Consider the following 20,737-nt stretch of genomic DNA (forward strand, 5'->3'; position numbering starts at 1 on the left):
TTTTACTTTGGATCTTTGCGGAGGAGCTACAGTACCTTTCACACAGTGACACCTGGCTGCTGCTTAAACTGTACATGACATGGGAAGAAGCTGTGTTTTGTAACTGTGTTACCACAGAGGCTTGCGTGGGTGCCTTGTTTCCGGCGCAGGAAGCGTACTTTGAGAGAACTGGGATTCTGATGTTATGTCCAGGATGGAGTGGGGAAAATTATAGGCCAGTCGGTCTCTGAAATGGTGTGCTGCGAGCGTGGGGGGAGTGACACTCCGAGCCGAATTCCAGTATCTGTGTGAAGGCAGTGCTTGGAGAGGACAGAGGAAGATTTCACTGTGGATCGAATGCGGTGAAACTCCACAGCTGATATCTGATCCAGGATCTGCTCTCAACCTGCTATTTACCAGGTTTAGTAGGTGCGTCTGAGCCGGGGAATCTGCAAACTGTGTTGCAAACTAGCCCTCCAGGACTGGAACTGGGCAACCCTGCTGTAGCATGTGCTGCCTGAGGGCGGCCAACCGTCCACTGAAAGACTCCCACCCTGATGCCAGCAGATGGCTGTGACAACAGACATGGCACAGAAATGCACTTGCTGCCCCTTTTCCCAGCATGTCTCTGGTTTAAGAGCGAGCCTACGGTGTCTCCTATGGATTCGTGTTTTTATTCTTTGTGTGATGGCTTTAAGTGATTGTACTTGTACCTTTTTGGTAAACACACAACCTCACTAGTTAAGGAGCCTGACTTGAGGGTGGGGCTTTGAAGTTGAACCTTACAGCAAGCTAATGAACCTGAACTGCTTATTTTTTTGTACGTTGGTGTATTAAGCTGTGTGATCCTCTGCTTTTATTTTGTGCCGGCTGTTTGACCCTCATCTGTTTCCTCCCTGTAGGATGAACTGTGCAAGGATGGGATCATAGACCAACATTATCGCCTAGAAGGTAGGATCCTTCCACCCCGATGCTGTTTCATTGTTGCTCCCATAAACTTGCTCATTCCTCCCCTCTGTCTCTTACCTGTGTTGAACCTGCACCAGACGCCACAGTTGAAATGGAACTTAATCAATCGTAACAAAAAATTTATAGCCTCTGGGGAAAAAATGGGGATGGACAGGGGTGATTCTACCATTTTTTTATTGTTGTTGTTTTTGTTGTTTTATTACTAAGGTGGGGGCATAATTCATATAGAAGGGCCAACCTTATAATTGGTGAATGATATGTTTTGAATTGGGGAGTGACAGGTGAGGCGGCTCTCTGGGGCCCAGTTGGCTTTCGGATGGGGAGAGGGCACCTTTGGCCCCACCCATATACCCCCCCTGGTGCTGCTCGGCCGTCCCAGACAGTTCATGCCTGCCAGGTGACCTGTGGGCTCCGTAGCCAGACAGACACCCTTTGTTACCCACAAGCAACAGACTTGGCATGTTCATGAAAGGCCTTTCAGCTAGAGAAGCGGAAAGATCGAGTGCATCTGTGTCTCCCGGTGTGGGTGGGGGGGTTGGGTGGCTGGGACTGAGGAGTGGGGGAGGCTGACCTGTGAGTTAGGGGGGTAGCTGTCCCCCAGATGAGAGTGCAGGCCGTGGTAGCAGGTAGGTAGGTGTGTGTGTGTGTGTGTGTGTGTGTGTGTGTGTATTGAGTTCCAGCTTGAACCTGCAGCTCTGAGAAACTGGTGGGTTGTGATATGGGGAGATGGACCAGCAAAATAGCCAAGGAGAAAATAGACAAAGGCTCCGAAGGCAAAGCAATGGGACGCGCATCTTCCCGTTAACCCCCGCGGGTGTGACGGGTGCGGGTTCCCCGGCGGAATGTGACGGGTGCGGGTAATGCCGTTTGGTCAATCTGCTTCTCAAGATGCACAAACTCAGGCAGATCAAAGGTCCTTCTCTGCTTCTGTACGGATCAGGCGCGCGGATGGCCTCCGTGATTGGCTCTGACAGTCGAGAGGCCGGTCGAGGTCCAGTCTGTGTGCTTCTCCCCAAGATTAGAAAAAAGAATGCAGGGGGCCCCCATTTCCAGCGGAGAGGAAGGGACAGATTCTCTTTGATCTATTGGGAACAGGAAGGGGGGAGGTTGTAGAGAAGGGGGACACAGTGTTTTGGCCTTTTGGCGAGCACAACAAAGTGTTTAAAATTTAACTTTGCTTAATTAATTAGTAATTCTGTTTTTAAAGCCGTCTGATCCTCTTCCAAAAAGCGTTTTGGAGCCGCAGTGTGGAACTTCAAAGTGCGGCGGCGAGATGGAAAGCATTTAATGTGTCACCCCGCACCTATGGGAGGGCCAGATTTGTAGCTGTTCAGGAGCGATGCGAATCCGTGGCATTTAACATCTGTGTTTCGCATCTGATGGACAGAGGCGTAAACAAGCACATCACGCTGCCTTTGGGTCGGATGACAATGGTTTGGATTACAGGAAATTCCATTTTGTGTGTGTGTGTGTGTGTGTATGTTTGTGTGTGTGTGGTTCCACCCCCCCCCCCCCTCCTCAATTTCTGCTGTCCTCAAGTGAATTGAACACAACAACTGTTCGTTTATATGGCTGTCACAGTGTAAAATTGGAAGTAACCAATGGCTAACTGCTTGCAGAGGATGTTTTTATGAATGGGTGGAGCTAAAACAGGACCCTTGTTTAACCGCAGTTGGGTAACCTTGACTGAGGTCACATGGTCAGCTGCCTATAGAGGGCGCCCTCCAAACTGGGCCTTGCAGTGACGCTCTCCCCCTCCCCCCATGTCCAGCATGTCTCCTTATCTCAAGCACAGCTGGGGCGTCGATGCTAACACAGGCTGGATTCATGCCCTTTGATGTGCTTTCTGCTCCAGCGTTGCTTTTGAACCCATCCCCTCCAGATGGACCTGCGTTCTCTCGCTTTTTTTTTTTTTTTATAAAATGTCCCCTGAGGGGTGGGGCTCAACCCTATTTGAATGAATTGTTCCCCTAGTCCTGCTTAAACTTTTTTTCCCCCCCCCTACAAATTTTTCTAACATTCATAGAAAAATCCAAACCCCCCCCCCCCCCACCCCAGCTGCAATCCAAAGTCTTCAAAGAGCAGAATCAGTGCATCAGTCACATCCGTCACATCCATTCCCCTTCCCCCCCCCACCTTGATTAAAGCCTCCTTGTTGTGTCCCCCCCCCTCACCACTTCCTTCAGTGGACCTGCCCCCCGAGAAGACGGACAGGTGCTACGGCGAGGACAAGGCACATGTGCGGGATGGTGCAGATACCAGAGGTGTTCAGAAACCGCTGAAGTTTGAGGTGAGTGTCAAACCGACCCTGGGGGGCTGGGACTGTTCGGTGTACCGCTGCCTCTAATGTCTTGAATGACCATTTCCTGTTAGCCATTTTCTATTGGCACGTTCCCAAGGCTCGAGGGCATAGGTTTGGCTTCAACATTGTTAGGGACCAAATCCGCCTAAAGCCCACCCCCCTGTGCTGTGTGTGTCTGCCCTCTGACCAGGAGCTGGAATGCGCCGTCTCTGTGGAGGAAGACGATCGTCAGGAGTGGACCTTCACACTGTATGACTTCGACAACAATGGCAAGGTCACAAGAGAGGTAGGAGTTACTCGCCACTGATTCCAAAAGGGTGCGTGCATACGCGCACACACGAACACACACACGCACACACGAACGCACACACACACACACGCACACACGAACACACACACGCACGCACACACGCACACACACACACGAACACGCACACACGAACACACACACACACGAACACACATACGCACACACGAACACACACACACACCTTCTACACTCCTTTCCTGGAAAGACACTGGCAGCTCGGCGTATCCTGCCAAAAACAATCCCCATCTCTTTGGCGTTAAATGGAACGGCGCCACTCCAGCTTCATCCTTTCCTCCCTAGTCGGCCCAGTCCTGAACAGTAAAGATCTAAGGCTCCAATCAAAACAGCCTCTCCTCTGTGTCCGATCGACTGAATCCTCGATCTCCAGCCGGTTAGGCATAGCCCCCAGCCTCCCAGCATGAGATGGGTGCCCCCCCCCCATCTTCTCTCTACTTATTGCCAAACTGTGTGTGTGTGTGTGTGTGTGTGTGTGTGTGTGTATACACATCACTCAATATACTTTGCTAACAAATTTACAGTATGTTCACCATTTGAGTACCTTGATTAGCAAGAAAATGCTAATCAAAGTAGCCTCCGCTAGCGGTTTTAACAGCAGAGAAAATTCGAGGCATTCTTTCTACAAGGGACATTAAATACTGCTCTGTTTTATGGGATGAAACGGTTAACTAGTACATTTAAAGTTAAAGGACAGCCTAGAATTTGACTGCCATCACCACACAACCAGGTAACAGGATGTCAGACATTAACTGTTACACACTCTCTCCATGTTATAAAGGAAACTTGTTTCATTTGTCTTATATTTTCATTTATAATTGTTCACTCAACTTTCCAATCCTTAACAAGAATAAAAAAAACTTTTGACTGATTTCATGGAATTGTATGGACTTGCTATAGGAGGTCCTGTAAAGACTGAGAACATGAGGCAGCCTAGAGCCAGTGGCCTTAAGAGGTCAACACACTGGTGTGTTCGTCTCTACTTGCTGTAGTTATTTCCTGTTCATCTAGCCTTCCTTGGCCTTGCAGGACATCACAAGCCTGCTGCACACCATCTACGAGGTGGTGGACGCGTCCGTGAACCACTCCCCCAGCACCAGTAAGACCCTTCGGGTCAAGCTGTCTGTGGCCCCTGACTCCAGCCGATGGAAGGGGCCCGCTCAGACCCCAGCAGGTGAGTGACAGACAGACTGGGGAGCTCGAATGACTCCACCTGGCTGGATGGCGAAAGCTTTGACGTTGTAGCCCGGACAGTCTGACAGTTGGTAAAACGCCTTATGCTTTACCCTCGCAGGGGGCGTTATTACCCTAATTCCCAGCAGCCTCCTGTGAACGCGGGCGGCCTTTTCTCCTGCTCGTCAGCGACGGCTGCTGTTTTTACGGGGTCTGCCGCGTCTGTGCCCCGGGGCTGAGAATATAATAAATGAAGCATTTGTTTTCTCCCCCCCCCCCCCAATTCTCTTTCTCTCACATACACACACATTCACTCACTGCCTTGCATGGGCTCTCGCTCTCTCCCTCTGCTAAATCTTCAAAGCCAAAGCTTAGAACAAAGGTATCTTTCTTCGGCGAGATGCAGGGCCTACGTTGGTGTGCAGGAGCCTGTTTAATGTGGCTCCCTTTGATAACGCCCCCCCCCCCCCCCCCTTTTCCAGACCATCCCCATTTGAGGCAAAAGGCTGACAAGTGGATCGAAGATCCCAAAAGTTCTGACAAGAAGTCCCGGGCTCTTATCAGGTATGGATTGCTGGGTTCTGAAATCGCAGCACGTGTACTTCAAGGCTGGCACAGGGTGTGTCTGCTCAGGACATTTAATTACCCTTTGCCCCCTTTTTGATAGGGGATTTTCAAATTCAGAAAATACCATTTTCTGCTCTTAATAATGCAGATTAATCAAATTTGGCCAATGAAGCCATCAGAAAACGGCACTGAGAACCAGCAAGCTTACTACATATAAAGCTATTGCTGTAGAATTTAATTGAAATTTTTGATTGAAATATCATGGGTAAACGCCTCATAGACGGATTCATGGACTATGCAGATTTTAATAATGGAGGAACGGGAACATTGTGGAGCATCAGAGTGACCTTTTAACCACGGTTTGCACACCACGCTAAGGCCGTGTTTACACAACAGGCCTGAAAAATCCATTCAGATCCCACCCACATATCTAATCATTCATTAGACTATTCCAGTTGGACTCATGAACTCACTTTTACATCTGGCTGCACGTCTACATGACCACGAGCATGACGAGATCGTTCGAATACGCCAGGAGACAAACGCAAGTGTTCTCGTGCAGAGAGAGTTGTAACGGAATCCCACATGTGATCTGGAGTTCAGACGTCTGGAGATTCCAAGCAGATTTCTCGGTTTAATTCACGCACTAGGGATTGAAATCATTAATGAGCATGCCAAAATGTCAAACTAGGTCACATGAAGCTGGCTACAAAAAATGTACAGGCTCTGATCCAATCCAACACTTAATCCTGACATTGCAGTATTTATTTTTATGATTAGTGTTTGTTGTGACTCTTCCAAACCAGAGCGGTGTGGATATAGTTTGCGTGGGCAGTCATCCCCCAATGCATTCTGGGAAAGCTTGGCTTAAGGACAGGGTTCTCTCCCTCTGACAGAAGCTGAACTCCATCTCTCTCATCCTGATCTCCAGGCGTCACCATGGTGAACAGCCCACCCAGCCGAGCTGCCAGAGGCACTGCGTAGATGAGAACCTGGAGCGTAGGAACCACTACTTAGACCTAGCTGGGATTGAGAACTATACATCACGCTTTGGGTCAGGTGGGTTCTCCCAGTGTCATAATTCCAGTCAGACCTTCTGCATTGTATTGCTGACAGTAATTGAGCCCGCAAGTCAGAAGATGGCGTAGTTATTAAAGAAATGTACTAGTATCCAAGTATCTTTGAAGAAACTTGGAATTCCTCCCTCAGATATCCAGTGTAAAGTATGACGATTATAATTACCAAGTTACTTTATCTGCTTTAAGATGCTCAAAGACTAACACAGCTGTCCACAGAGTTGGGTAATTCAGGTCTGAAGAGTAAAAGTCCAGACTGGGATTTTGTTTCAACCAACCAGTTGAGCATAAAGAGTCGGTCACAGAGTATTCAACTGGTTGGTTGAAACAAAATCCCGGTCTGGACTTTTACTCTCTGGACCTGAATTACCCAACTCTGGCTGTCCGTGTGAGTGGGGTGTTCAGGTGAATGCTGGATCACCCCGTCCTTTGGAGCTGAAGTACACCTTCCCTGAACGCAGGTACCACAGACCCAGGAAAAGCTGAGCCTCACATCCGGCCCACGAATCAGTCGCGGTCCCGCTCCCATGAGCCAGAGAATGGACCCGGTCACCCACATCACCGGCGCCTGCACACTGTGCAGGTGGAGGCGTCCTGCTTGCGGGCTCGGGACGAGGACTGGGGCCGCCACGCTCTGCGCTCCCCCAAAATCTCCGGGCACCCCCAGGTAGTGGCCCAGTTGGCCAGGACCCGGGCACTCAAGAGCCGAACCGCGCCCCCGCCACCGGCGCTGCCTGGTCATGTTGGGCCCTACAGGAGGCACAAGCAGCGTGCTAAAGACGGCCAGCAAAACCCCCGCATGATGGGCCCCGTGACAGAGAGGGGGCAAGAGCGGGAGCTGCCTAGCTTGGTTTTGTACGAGGGTGGCCTGGGTCCGGTGGTCCAACGGCACCAGCACCATCATCACCATGAGCACCATCACCACTACCACCACTTCTACCAGTCTTGAACCCCCCCTCCTCTTCACTGGCCCCGCCCACAATGTAGTTACGTCACCAGAGCTCTGTGAAGGCCATTGCTGAGCCTGGAGGCTCCCTTAGCACTGAGGGTGCGGAGCCTTGCCGACTGGCACCGTGTGTGTGAATTGGGAGGTGTGGTTGGTGGGGTTAGGGGAGGGGGAAACGAGTCTTAAAGGAGCTTTGCTGCTCTCATCGATTTTATTGATTGTTGTATTTGCAGTTTGCATACATGGTTGGATTGAACTTCCTCTACCACTCTTCGTCACTCCTCTTAAGAGGTTTGAGGGACAGGACCGAGGGGCAGAGCAATGGTCAACCAGACATTGCATATGAAGGAACATGGGTTTGTGGGAATCACTGTGGCTGCCTGCAGATCACGGGGAACCCATCTGCTCTACTGCCCCGTGACTGTTTTTCAAAAGCACTTCTGGTAGAGTCGCTTTTAAAATGCGTTTCCGTTCGGTCCCTGGATCAGAATCCCACTCATCCCTGGAGCTGAAGATACTTTTGAAGATTTTATAATTTTTTTTTTTTTTTTTTAAGAACTGAGAATTAAAGACCCTGAACAGCTGCTACCTCTAGTATTATGATTATTGCTATGAATGTTATTCAGATGTTGTTTTCAGTAATGTTTTTAATATGCCACGTGGGGGGAGGGGGAGTCCCCCTTGTGTAGCCCTGATATTTCCTACACATTTTTGTATGTAAATCTTTCAAATATTTTCCAACAAGTATTGCTGATGCCACATGGTTTTATCGCTACAGTACAACTCCTGCTTTCCCCCCCACCCCTTCCTTCTTAAGGCTAATTGTCCATCTAAGACCACTTACCGTTGAAATGAAAATCATCTGGATCACATGGGGGACCATTATATATCAGGTTGAGGTCTGTAGGAAGGTCATCAGTACAAACAGGCAAGTTGGAGCCCCTAGTGGCAGGTAATGACTCAAACTTTAATCCAGTGAAGGTTTCTTTGGTCCCTTGGCTGTCCAGTGTTTTGTAAACACCTGTCTATATCAGCGTTGCTACGTGGAGACTGGTTCCTTCAAAGATCACTAATGGTTTTCAAAGCTGGATAGATTGGCTGTGTTCTAGTAGGCCTTGCCAGCACTGTGGTTGGTCTAGTAGTGTCTAGTAAAGTTCTGTGGGTGGGCTGTGGGACCTCTGCTCTACGTGAAGCTGACCCCAATCGTCATAGCAGTCATTAACCGCATCCCACTCCACAGCCACTTGGCTTCATGTTTACCCACAGTTTTTATTGGAGAGGTTACTCCTTTCACCTTAATCTTAGACCCGTGAAACGCTTCAAAGACCGTCTTGAAGTGACTTTGGAACCATGCATTAGCGAGGGTGTAGTACGACCAGATGGGCCGTTTCCACATCCCGCCTGTCAGTGAGTCGCTATGACGAGACGCTGTTTGGACGGGAGTGTAGCATGCCGTCCTCCTGCCATGCCCCATTGCTTGTGGGAGTCCTACTTACACAAAATGTTCTGAGGGCAGAACGAAAAATGATTGGTTCAGAGAGCCAATCAGATTGTAGAGGAGGTGAGTTCAAGGAACTAGAGGAGGTTGGACCAAGATCTGATTGGTTGGTCCCGCCTCCTCTAGTTGCCTGGACCCACCTCTTTTACAATCTGATTGATCATCTCTCTGAAACAATCATTTTTCACTCCGCCCTTAGAACATTTTTGTGTAAGTAAAACTCCCATGGGTTGGCTGATTTTAGGCCAACGGCCGTGAGTGACGGGCTATTTCCCTTGTACAGGTGAGACTGTGTGTGAATATGAAGGCTGTTTAATGTCAGTGCAGTCCCAGCACCTTTTAAAGGGAAAGAGCATGACTTCGTGTTTGGCTTCATTCCCCCTCAGCCTGGTTTCTATGACTCTGTATTTAACGTTAAACCCCAGCCTCTCTCCATTGTTGCCACTAAGTTATATTAAAAGGTGCATTTTAGAATTATTGTAAATATTTTATGTATTGGAAAATGATATACACATCTTTTAGAAGGAAATGAGCTTATTTATATAAATAAAGTGATCAATGTATGTCTTCAAAGCTATTTCTTATGCCTCTGCCTATCTGTGGATGAAAGATGAGGGGAGTCGGGTATTAAAACGAAACCTTGCTTTGTGGCACTTTGAAATGGAAAGAGTCCTGCACTTGTTTTTCAACATCCGAGCTACAGTGCAGCTGGTTCATACTTCTGTGGAATCAATGCTGTAGGTACGGCGTGGTCACATACCCTACGCCGCAGCCTGACGCGACGCGCACCTCCCCAGAAACGTAACTACGTGTTGCAGCGGCACAGATTGCAACAGCTGCGATTGGTCCACTTGGTAACATCGCAATTCCTCCTACGCAAATGTTTTGCTGTAGTTTTATTTCGGGCTGGGGGTATTTTAGTGTGGCTCAAGTTGTTTACCTTGTTACTAGCCTGCTGTTTTTTCCACGGTGGCAGCCATTCATACTAGGCCTGCACAAAATTGAAAAATTTCAGATATCGCAATGAGATTGTTTTGCGATAAATATTGTGATATTTCTAGTGCAAAAAAGAGTTCAAAATACATTTCTCACAAAGCCAACTATGAGTGATTTAAACAGCAAAGATGAAAATGATTATGATTGCCTCAGAGAGTATGTGCAGAGCTCATGCAAAAACAGCAGCAGCAAACTTGAAACTAGAGAATCTTCAAAAGGAACAATTATTAAAATTGCAGAGCTTGCTAAGTTTTATTTCCTGTAACAGAGCAAAAATGTTTTGCCGAAACTGAAACCCAGTATAATTGCAGGGCGACACTGACACAGCAGTGCAGAAGTATAAATGCTTACAGAGGGTTAGGCCACTTGAGGAGGCTTTGGACGTGACGCAGAAGTACTAACCAGCCTTAGGGATGTGTTGGACCCTCCTGAGCTGGACTGCTGGTTTTCATCCCTAACTCATTCCCCCAACTTCATTCTTAAAGGTGTCCGTGTGTGGCTCTGTGTGATCTGAAGGTTGCTGGTTTAAATCCCGTGGTTGGCAGAGTGATGTCACAGTTAGGTCCTTGGGCAAGTCGCTTAACCCCAAGTGATACAAGGACTGAGTAACCCTGCTTTCTCAATTCTATGTCAATTTGGGTAAAATAAAAAATGAGATGGTATACGTATACCTCTGCTTTTCTCCAGTCAAATATAAGCGCTATTTTTACTTGTGTAGAGCCGTAAAAATCAGATGGTCCTTAGCCTGACTGCTGTCTAGTAAGCCATTGTCATGCAAAAAAAATTGACGCAAGTTGACCCAGCCGCTTGCAAATATGTCCCTGTCCTTCCCGTCATCCTGCTGGGCATTTCAAGCGGGCGACTCGGTGGAGACAGCAGCTAGACAAACCATGAGCAAATGGGGGCTTGGTTCATGTAATCGCTCACAGCCGCATACAGCCATCAGCCACCCCAGCTGCACACTTAGTGTAGCTAATGTCATGCTGAATCAGATCTTCTGCGGTGCAGACATGTGGACGACCTCAGATGTTTTACATTTAAGCAGCATGACCTGCTGTTGGATGTAGATTTCCTCGCCCATCTCCCGCTATTTATGGTGCGGTGGCTCTTGTGGTAGAGGTTTGGGTGATCCCTCTGGGTTAGCCATGCTGACGGTGCAGGTTCGTACTCTCTTGGGGATATCATAAATAAAAAGTAAAAAAATAAATAATCAACCATTAATAAAAATTAAAAAGAAAGAAAATGTGGAATTTGCTGATGCGATGCTTGTGTGTGTGTGTGTGTTTGTTGGGGGGCAGGGGTACCCAAAAGGGGAGGAGTGACAGGGGGCCTAAAAAACATAATGGGATTGATTTGGGATGTGGGCCCAATATGATGTGATTTCATGGGACCCAGAATATCTAGTGGCACCCCTGGTTGGCAGGGATGAGCAGCTGTGTGAAGCTTTCAGAGCGAAAGGGAAGGTGGGGGGGGTCTGACTGCAGTTTCTCCACGTGTCAAACACATGTGGCTCCACAGCTCACCCCCATTCACATCACATGTCATGGAATTCCAAGCCTGCACTGTAACACTTTGGGGGTGGGGCGGGGGGGGACTCTTAAGGCTGGGGCCCTCTAGTGTTCTGCACAAAGCAAACCCCCACCACGTGTGCTTAGACACCCAAATATTTGGTCTCGTGTCCTTGAAATGACCTAATGATAGTTTAATTTGAGAGGGATTTAAGGTGTTCATCTGTCAGCGACTTGGCACGGACCCCCGCGATGAACTCCAAATGGGAGCGTCGGCCAGTGTTTTTGTCTGGCTCACTGCTGGCCGTTGCAGCTGGAGTCTGGTGCAGGAATGAAGGCACGGACTCCGCTGCAGCCGTCGCCGATTCTCCTTTGAACCGCCTCCGCTTTGAAGCCTGTTCCCTATTTACACTGCCAGTGCTGGGATCCCTTGTTTTCAGTTCACATGCCAGCAGCCAGTGCAGTGGTTAATGACCTGAAGGTTGTTGGTTCAAGTTCCATGAGAAGGGTTCAGCCATTGTACTTTTGGCTGAGGAATTAAACCTGAACTGCCATCCAGAATTCCATAAAGGAACAGTGTACTTGAAGTTATCGCATTGGTCTGGTTCATAGGTGTGCATTTCCTGAAACTAGACAAGAATATGTTGGTAGATATGTAGCTGATTACACTCTCCTGCCCTCGTTTTTTCCCATAAGGCGCTTTCGCTCAAAAGCAGTAAACACACCTGGAGTACATGTGTAACTGTAGGCATGATATCACATATTATTACACGGCTCTCTGGAATGCTTGATTCTGATTGGTCAGTTGAGACATTTGCAGGTTCATTACTTTCAAATAATAACCGCTCCAAAGTAATAACGCATAGTCACGTGGTACTATATCGTTTCGCGGAAAGATAAAAATGTTATTTTAAAACAAATATGCCAATAAAATGTTTCAAATTCATATTCATGTCCATGTCATTTTCCTTATGTGGCAAGTAGCCGTGTAATAAGCGGGATAATGTACAGGCAGCCGGTAGTTATCGCGAAATAAGCCCCTTCAGTGTGATACAAGACCCTCCGCTTCGCGTCGGGTCCTGATCACACTGTCGGGGCTTATTTCTGCGATAACTACCGGCTGCCTGTACATTATCCCTTACTTAATCTATTTTCTATTCTTGGTGCCCACTGTGCAGTATCTTCCACTATGTCCTTGTCAAGCTCTTGAGCCTCGATAAACTCCCACAAAATATGAGATTAAGGACGAGCAGGGCAGTCATGTGACGTAAACATTATCGATCGATTTATGCTAATTGCCAACGGTAAGTTTAAAGTGTAGCACATGAGAATGTAGTATGTACTGATTACATTTTAATTACTGCAAAATTAATATCGATTAAACCATTTACACCGGTTTCAGACCTGTCAAGATTTGCCAGCCTTAAAAGACTTCAGAAAGGACCGTGTACGTGGTCGGTCTCCAGAAACGCACATGGACCCTCTGTCTTCCCGATGGCCTGGTGTGTATAGAGAGATCAGTTCTACTAAAACACAGAATTCACCTCCTCCCACATCGACGGAGATCTCGAAACGGATCGTCAAAGAACCGGGGCTACGACAAAACATACAAGACTACAAACCCATCCCCCGGGCAAGGAATAAAGATCTGCTAAATCGGAACGTGAGGTTGACACCACCTGCTAAGTAACTCTGTTGACCAAATGATGCCCTTTTTAATTCTCTAGTAAGAGATAAAGCTCGAAATAATATTACGAACATCGATGTATAAAGCCCGCTTGACTTGACTTGTATCGACCAGAATTAATATAGTTGCCTTTTAAACATTTGTTTTTCGCTGGGAGAAGCAATGTGGTTGATATCGACGAGCCACGCTACACACTGTGCGTCATGTGACATTCTCTCCAGGGGGGCATAAAGGGATCTTATATTGCTGTTGTCAAAAGTAGAGCAAGACACCCCCACCCCCCTTTTTAAAGCTGTGTCTGTGACAGACAGGCGAAGTGCTTTGAAGTGTGGATGGGCGCAGTGGGGCGCAGGCTTCTGTATGGCGCAGATTGCAAATGCTCAGGATGATATGGATATGAGGTACTCTATTACCAATTAAGAAGCAAAGACGGAAAAAAGCTAATTCGGTGACAATGCGTGTCTGTTCCGCGCTCTTTATAAGCTTTGAACATTGTTTCCACGTGTAGTTAAGTGGATCATTTTTCCTCGAGCGTCTTAGGACTTCAAAGCAGATTTGCTGCGCGTTGCTAATGCCCGAAGCGGGGTGGTTTCTGTCGATTCAGATCATGGATGGGACAAGGAGGAAAATAATTGGTAAAGCTGTACATTCAAAACAAAGGTTACAAAGTGAAGCGTTTAAACAACTTTCGCGTTCATTAAGCTGGTAAAGGTCAGGCTGGAGATGGTCGGAAAAGGTGAATCGTATCATCCTTGGCTTGTAATCCTCGGGGATCAGTTCGAAAGGTTTCACAGTACCTGAAACACGCCGAGAGTTTACAAGCTCCTGTTTAGAGCCGCGTGTTTCATTGTAACTGAAAGAACTTCTACGAGAATTAATGTTTCTTTTCTTGCATTGGTCGAGCCATTACATTTGTAGAGAGCAAAGGCCTTAACAAGCAATGGCAGCTCCAGAATATTTCAGGTGGGCTGCCAACAGTGAAATGGACCGTTAATGAAGGCTGTCACCGACTTCTTTTTACGAAGTGCACAAAATTCTGTCTCTAATAATAATAATAATAATAATAATAATAATTAATAATAATAATAAAAATAAATAATGAATACGTTTTTGAATTACATAGTAGGCCTAATTATGGCCAGGGGCGTTGCTAGTGATATTGGGTCCCAGTCCAAACAAATTCCAAATTTTCTAGGCCCTCACTCAGGGGCCCTTAAAATCGTCCTGACTTTCCCCCCGTCTTTCCATGCCCTGATTATGGCTATATGACTCGTATATATTCATGTAATTCTGGGAACTGCTGTCACCGCAAACTGACTAACCGATCACCCATTATTACAGTAATCTTGTGGCTCTCCTGCAGTGTCAGAAAGGGATGAGCTTTGCACTGTTGAATTGGTTGAGGTGAGTACTGCGAATACCTAAATACTGCACTGTAGCCTACTTCCTCATTTAAGTTTTGATGTAGGCAATATTCCTGCTTATGCGAATATGCCTTTGTTTTTATAAAAAGGCTATCGTTAAGCAAAAGTCGATTCTTAAATCGATTTTAATGAAGGCAAAACATGATAGCTAGAAATAGAGTTGAATTATAATTAATATTTAAAAATCGATTAATAAATCGCACACTAAGTACCACTTAGGTGACCATTAAATAGTTGAGCTTCATTGTCTCACGTAAATAGGCCTGACGCACAGACCCGTAAGCAGCTCTTTTACCCCGCTCCCTAATTTCGATTGCACCCGCTGGACAGAGAGACGAGCACCAACTCCTATTCCGCAGGTCCGATGATCCGGGAAAAAGTTAACTTACTGTCCGCCATGGAAAACGGCTAGATTGAAGTTGTTTTAGAGTTTAGCAAATGAAGTAAGCGAGAAAACGTTGCCAGAACTGCGAATGAAGGGAGACGGGAAATTTTTAGTCGATGAAGAGAGAAATATAGCGGCACCCAAAAAGTTGCACTGGTTTTAGTAAATCATTGGGTTCTTTTTAGCAAGATCAAAGGCGGCTCTTCCGCTTTGATGTGGCAGCGTGCTGTTTAAGGTACAGCATGAATGGAAAGATGTCAAGCTGGAAGGTGCCTGTGTAGTTTACGTTGAGTGCTGCAGAGGGCTGGAGATGAAAGGCGAAGACCGAGTTTGATAATGAATGTCCAACAAGTAGGCAGCCCCGTATCTAACAGCCCCCTCTCAGCGGGAGAAGATCGCCCTAACCTTGAACACCACTCCTAAATTCGGCGAAAGTGCCCCAGACGAGGCTCCACTCGTCAGAAATATAAAATCAGCATTCTTGCGTCCGGAGAACCATCCATACAAGCTTTAATCTTCTTGTCAATTAAAAATGGGTTGACACCACCTGGCAAAAGCCATTCACAAACAATTTTTAAGATGTCGTCCGCTTTCGCAGAGGTTTTACATACGCCTGGGTGAGAGACCCCATCTGGCAACCCTGCTGCACGACTCGAGAGAGAGGGGGGCCCCAAGTTTCCATACTTCGGTATTTTGTACGGAGTAAAATCTTACTTTAAGATAACCTATAATTATATTATTCTGGAGAAATAAATATAGATAGTTGTCTGTAGCAAACAAAGAAATAACCCTACTGTAGAAAATAACTAAAGCTCGCCTACAGTATTACTGTGCTACAAATTCCGTGATGACATCAATGGATGGATACTTACTTTGAAATATATATAACGATATGTGTTTTTTTTTTTTTAAAGTTAAACGGCATATGGTCGTATGAGTGTGGACCCTACCTGGATCGGCAGGGCTGTTAATGAGCGGAGAGCTTCGGCGAGGCGGGCGCCGGCAGCTTCTTACCCGTGTGCCAATGCCTCGGCATCCCATAACGAATCGGTATAGACACCTGCATACGATTGCTCAGTTTGACAGAAACTGCCATGCACGATAACCTAATTTCGCGTGTGTGTTGCCAGGAGATAGCGACAATAGAAATAAGACTTCGAAACCCATGGGTGGGATTATCGTACACTGTCTATTACCAACCTACTTCCCTGGGGAAACTTTATTGGCTGCTACTGGATTAGATCAGGCCGGAAATGATAAAACTTGGCTGCCCCGCCTACCACAGGTTTCTCAAACGACTTTATTCTCAGATGCGTATGCTTTTGAACTCTTCAGACCTTGTGTTTATAATGTGAGCATTAGAAGTGTTACAGTATGCCTACGAACGATCTCAATGTTGTAACATGTTTGATCTCCAATTTGGGATTAATTGGCGACATTCCTATTTTTCTCGTTTTATTATATTGCAAAAATGTGGAACAGACAGTTCTGTTCTAAAAGGAGCACCTAAACGTTTCATCGCAGCACGCAAGGGTATTTGTGACAGAAAGTAGCCCATTGACAAAAGGCCCGGTCCTCAGCGCTAAAGTGATGCTAAAAGCCAGCGATAGTGCCTGTTATGTCCGCTTCCAGCAGAGGTCAGCAGGGGGACTGAGACAAAAAATATGATGAGTGAAGCCAACCGCATAGAATAATTTTAATAAAATTATGGAATATAATACAAAAATATAACAATAATTTAAATACAGAAGCCTGTTTATTGGGTTGATGAATGAATAAAGTTACTCCTCCCTAGGGTTTAGAATCGCCTATGAGCTGTAGTATTGACAAGCTAGATTAAAATGAAACTGGAAAAAAAAAGATTTAAGGCATCAACCTAAACTAGACTTTAAAAAAAACGACTTTTTCCTTGTGTTGGTCTTGGAAATAGTTCCTATTGTTAACTTCAGCACCTTTGCACATTTTTTTTATGATGTTGCTGAAGCTGATATTAAATACATACTCAGTGAAAGCTATCTGACCAATAAAAGAGAAAATAAAGAGAATTTCCCTCTGAGGGATTAATAAACTACTCACTCTCTCTCTCAATATCTATTACAATAATCACTTACCCAGACGGGGCCGGTTAACCCATTAGGCAACACTGGCAGCCATGTTTAGAGGGGGTACCGAATTAGCAACTGCCAATGCCCCTGACAAACTTCAGCATTAGCGCCCCCTGGTGCCCTCCACTGGTATGCCACCTAGGGCACCATCTTTTGATGGGGTGGCGACTTAGCACACCCCCTAGGGTGCTACCTTCTGAGGGGGCACCATCTTAGCAAGTGCTGATGCACCCCCAGCAAACTTCAACCCCCTCCCACCCTGCGTGTGATTGTAAATTCTGCTGCTGCTGCTGTTGTTGATGCAGCTTGGGTGTCCATTGTTGAACATGTTCTTGGCGATGAGCTTTTTAGCTTCTTTTGTGCAATTCCTTCACGTGTCACCAGGGGGTGATCATTCCCTTTTGTTCTTCTTCATTTTCTTCTCCTTGGTCCTATTTTCTAAAACTGCCTTCACCTTTCTTTCTAGTTATATCCAGACCAGACCAACCTCCAGTCAGGTTGGGGACCATGCACTGGTACAGCATGTTGCCACGCCCACCACATGACGAAACACCTTGTGATGCTGGTTTGCGACACCCCAGGTCGACACACAGTCCAGGCCCACCCTCTGGAAATGGTGGCCTATCTCCCGCAACCAGGTGTTACTTGGGCGTCCCCTTGGCCTGGTCCAGCTGCTCGGGTCCTCAGCAGTGAGGGATCCAGCGAGCTGGATCACCCTCAGGGAAACGCACCACATGGTTGTAGTGCTGTAACTGACTCCCCCACAATGCAGGTAATGCACCTCATTCGGGACTCCCAGAGCAACTGCTTGTCGACACAAAGTCAAACCAAGGACTCTTTGAAGAGACATTTCCAAAGGAGTCCGGTCTTCGTCTCAGGTCACTGGATGTCAGGTCTTCGTCTCAGGTCACTGGATGTCAGGTCTTCGTCTCAGGTCACTGGAGAGCATCCATATCTCGCAGAGATATAGCAACAGGAAGCACTGGTACTTTAAGGACTTGGACCTTCATCCTCTTACAAACGTGCAGATGCAAAAACATTACCATGTGCTATAATCATTCTGGACACTACTGTCCAGAGACAGTTTCAAAATAATAAATTGATTACTTGTAGTATTTACACTCCATTTTCAGATGACTATATGTTTTAAGTAAGGAAACACGTATGTATGTAATTTTTTGATTTTAGAAGGAACAAAACCTGGAGTGTCACAGTTTTTGTGTGACTTTTTGTGATGGTGTCTGCAGGTTTTTGGACAGTTGCATATAAATGCACTGAATGATTTAAATTGATTTTTTTCTCTTCTTGTTTTGATTAGCAGTTCAACTTTTTATTCCAAAGATATACTCACACGGTTGGAAATTAAGTTTGCCTAAGACGACTTATTGAACTGATGGCTGAGTACAAAATCACTGAAAGGTACTCCTCACACTACTAAAAAAAAAAAGTACTTTTCCACATGTGTTAATTTTTGATACCACAATGAGAGAATTATGTGGGGAAAGATTTTTAATAGAAACCTGTAGAGGGGCTGATTCTAGGATTTGATGCCAGTATGGTTGCTATTTTGAATCTCAAGAAATATTGGGCAGGTTCTTCAATAATTTTTCAGGGGGGCAACAAATCAGGTTACTGAAGCTCCCCTAAATAGGGGCAAGCATCACCTGTGGATGATACTATAGTTTTGCTACATCCTTCAGCTTTGATTTTTGAATGAAGCCAACATGGTGCAATTTGAGACTAAATTCCGTTTGAGTTTCTAGGTTCTATGAAAATGACCAGCCCTGGATAGTGGACCTGTTGTTTACTTGAGTTTGCAGGCACCTGGGATTTGGGGGGGGGGGGGCAGGCCACAGGCCTACACATCACTTGCTTAATCTATTCTAGAGCACCTGCCTACCAGTTCATAGCGATTTGAGACCCACCTGAAGCCCAGTGCCAAAGATCAAAGCTGACACATCCAAATTAAAGTGCAGAGAGTGCAATGCCGACTAAAGCCATTTTCACACGTGAACTCTGGACATTGTGTGGAAAATCAGGTCTGGGCACTTTCCAGAGTTGCCCTTTCACACATATGGCACACAGCCGGAGATGGTCCATGTCAGACGCTTTCACACCTACTACAAATACTCCAGCTGGTTTAGATGAGGGGTGGGACTTGGCTGGACCATCCAGGAGACAGGATCTGGTGCACATGGTGTGCTGCAGAAAGCTCAGTTTGTTGTCTACAACACTGGTGACAGAAGTTCCCAAATCTCTTTGTCTCTCCAGTTACCCATGTTCACCGAGGTCTTCTTCGTGTCAAAGATTCTTTCAAGAATCTTCGCCTCAGATTCTTTCATATTTGCGGCAGTCGCATCATAGAAATGTCATCAACTCGCCCGCTCGCTCGCAGTAAATTCTCAGAAATTTTCCCTGCTCCATTCACGCATGGGGGTCAAATGGATATTACCCAGACTTCGTATTAGGGAGGTAGCAGGGTAAAATACTCACTTATTGACACAAATACAGCCCTTGTTTGTAATGTCTGGAAAGGTTCAGAGGTGGCAGTGCAAAGGGGCTTTAATTACAGGACATATATGAGTCCCTGGCTTTCAGAAAGGTATATGGTTTCAGTGTGTGTGTAATATGTACAGCGATGTAGTACTGCCTCCACCAAACAAATAAACATAATGTAACACCCTGTAAAACACCCTGCAGGTATTCTTCTCCAGAAGAAGTTTGCATTTTATCTGGAGGAAAGGTGAGAAATTCAGAAAGGCATTCAAATGCCATGAGTATATGCTTTTTCAACATATTCTCTTTGTGCATGGTTACTGTGACACCTCTACTGTAACTGAAAAAGGAACTGGTACACAGCCCTTTCAAGTGAGCTGCGGCAGCAGAGCTCCCCACAAGCTGTGATTTGCATCTTCAGCCATGCAGTTGCAAGGCCAATTCCCCAAATCCCCACTTCTCCCATTTAGTACCACTGTAAAGTAACCAGCTACCCACTGCTGGAGCATCAGTTAGATGTATAAAGTGCAAATGTGAAACCTACAGCACTGCCCTGGGGGTCTGAAAAAATCAGTTGCTCCTGTGTTTGTTTATGTCTTTTTTTTTTCTTCAGGACTTTCATTTGTGATTTTCATTTGTTTCATTTGTTGTCTCAGTGGAATTGCATGTCTCTGGGTAATGGAGCAGTAAATCTTGGATGCACAGATCCATCAAATTTTTAAAATTCCGGGGGGGGGTGGTTACCTGGCAAAGTGTCTAGACGGAACTCGCCTTACTGATCACTGTGTGAGGCTCCTGCGGCTTTCCTTTAGTGACAAACTACACACTCTTCACAGATTCACTTGACTCTCTCAAACCTGAAACTTCATACAAATATCGGTGGGCCACCTCACCCCCCATCCCTGCACCAATGCTGTATTTCTGGCTATCTAACTAAGAAGAGACTTCATGGTCATCAATCCAAGGAACAAACAGTGTTTGTGTTTTCATGTAAGATTTAACTGAAGATTATGGCTTTTATACGGACACACAAAGTGCCTCATAACAAACAGTGTCTACAGGCCCGGCATTGTATACTTACTAAATAGACAAACACAGCATCTCTGAATACCTCAAACAGCCCACAATGTAGATTCACTATTAAGTCCCATACATGTAGTATCACAAGACTGGGCTGCCAACATGAAATAACCACAATACTTTTACATTAGAGTGACTGCATTTTGACATGGTGTCAAACATTGGCATCCAAACTGGCTTGCTTTCTTTGAAATCCAAATCGCATGTTTCTGCAAATTTTA

General features: G+C 46.2%; 1 protein-coding gene across 2 annotated transcripts in view; it reads left to right on the plus strand.

Moving 5' to 3' along the window:
- The window catches only part of LOC111832746 (protein naked cuticle homolog 1-like), a 40,910-nt gene extending 31,498 nt beyond the window's left edge, over positions 1–9,412 (plus strand). For both annotated transcript variants that reach the window (XM_023790416.2, XM_023790415.2), the window contains 7 exons: positions 882–930; positions 3,135–3,238; positions 3,441–3,536; positions 4,605–4,749; positions 5,231–5,312; positions 6,247–6,374; positions 6,853–9,412. In XM_023790416.2, the coding sequence (XP_023646184.1) occupies positions 882–930; positions 3,135–3,238; positions 3,441–3,536; positions 4,605–4,749; positions 5,231–5,312; positions 6,247–6,374; positions 6,853–7,340 (1,092 nt within the window). In that variant the 3' untranslated portion in view covers positions 7,341–9,412. The remainder of the gene's footprint in view (positions 1–881; positions 931–3,134; positions 3,239–3,440; positions 3,537–4,604; positions 4,750–5,230; positions 5,313–6,246; positions 6,375–6,852) is intronic.
- Positions 9,413–20,737: the final 11,325 nt, after the last annotated feature.

Source organism: Paramormyrops kingsleyae, chromosome 11, assembly GCF_048594095.1.
Source record: "Paramormyrops kingsleyae isolate MSU_618 chromosome 11, PKINGS_0.4, whole genome shotgun sequence".
NCBI classification, from domain to species: Eukaryota; Metazoa; Chordata; class Actinopteri; order Osteoglossiformes; family Mormyridae; genus Paramormyrops; species Paramormyrops kingsleyae.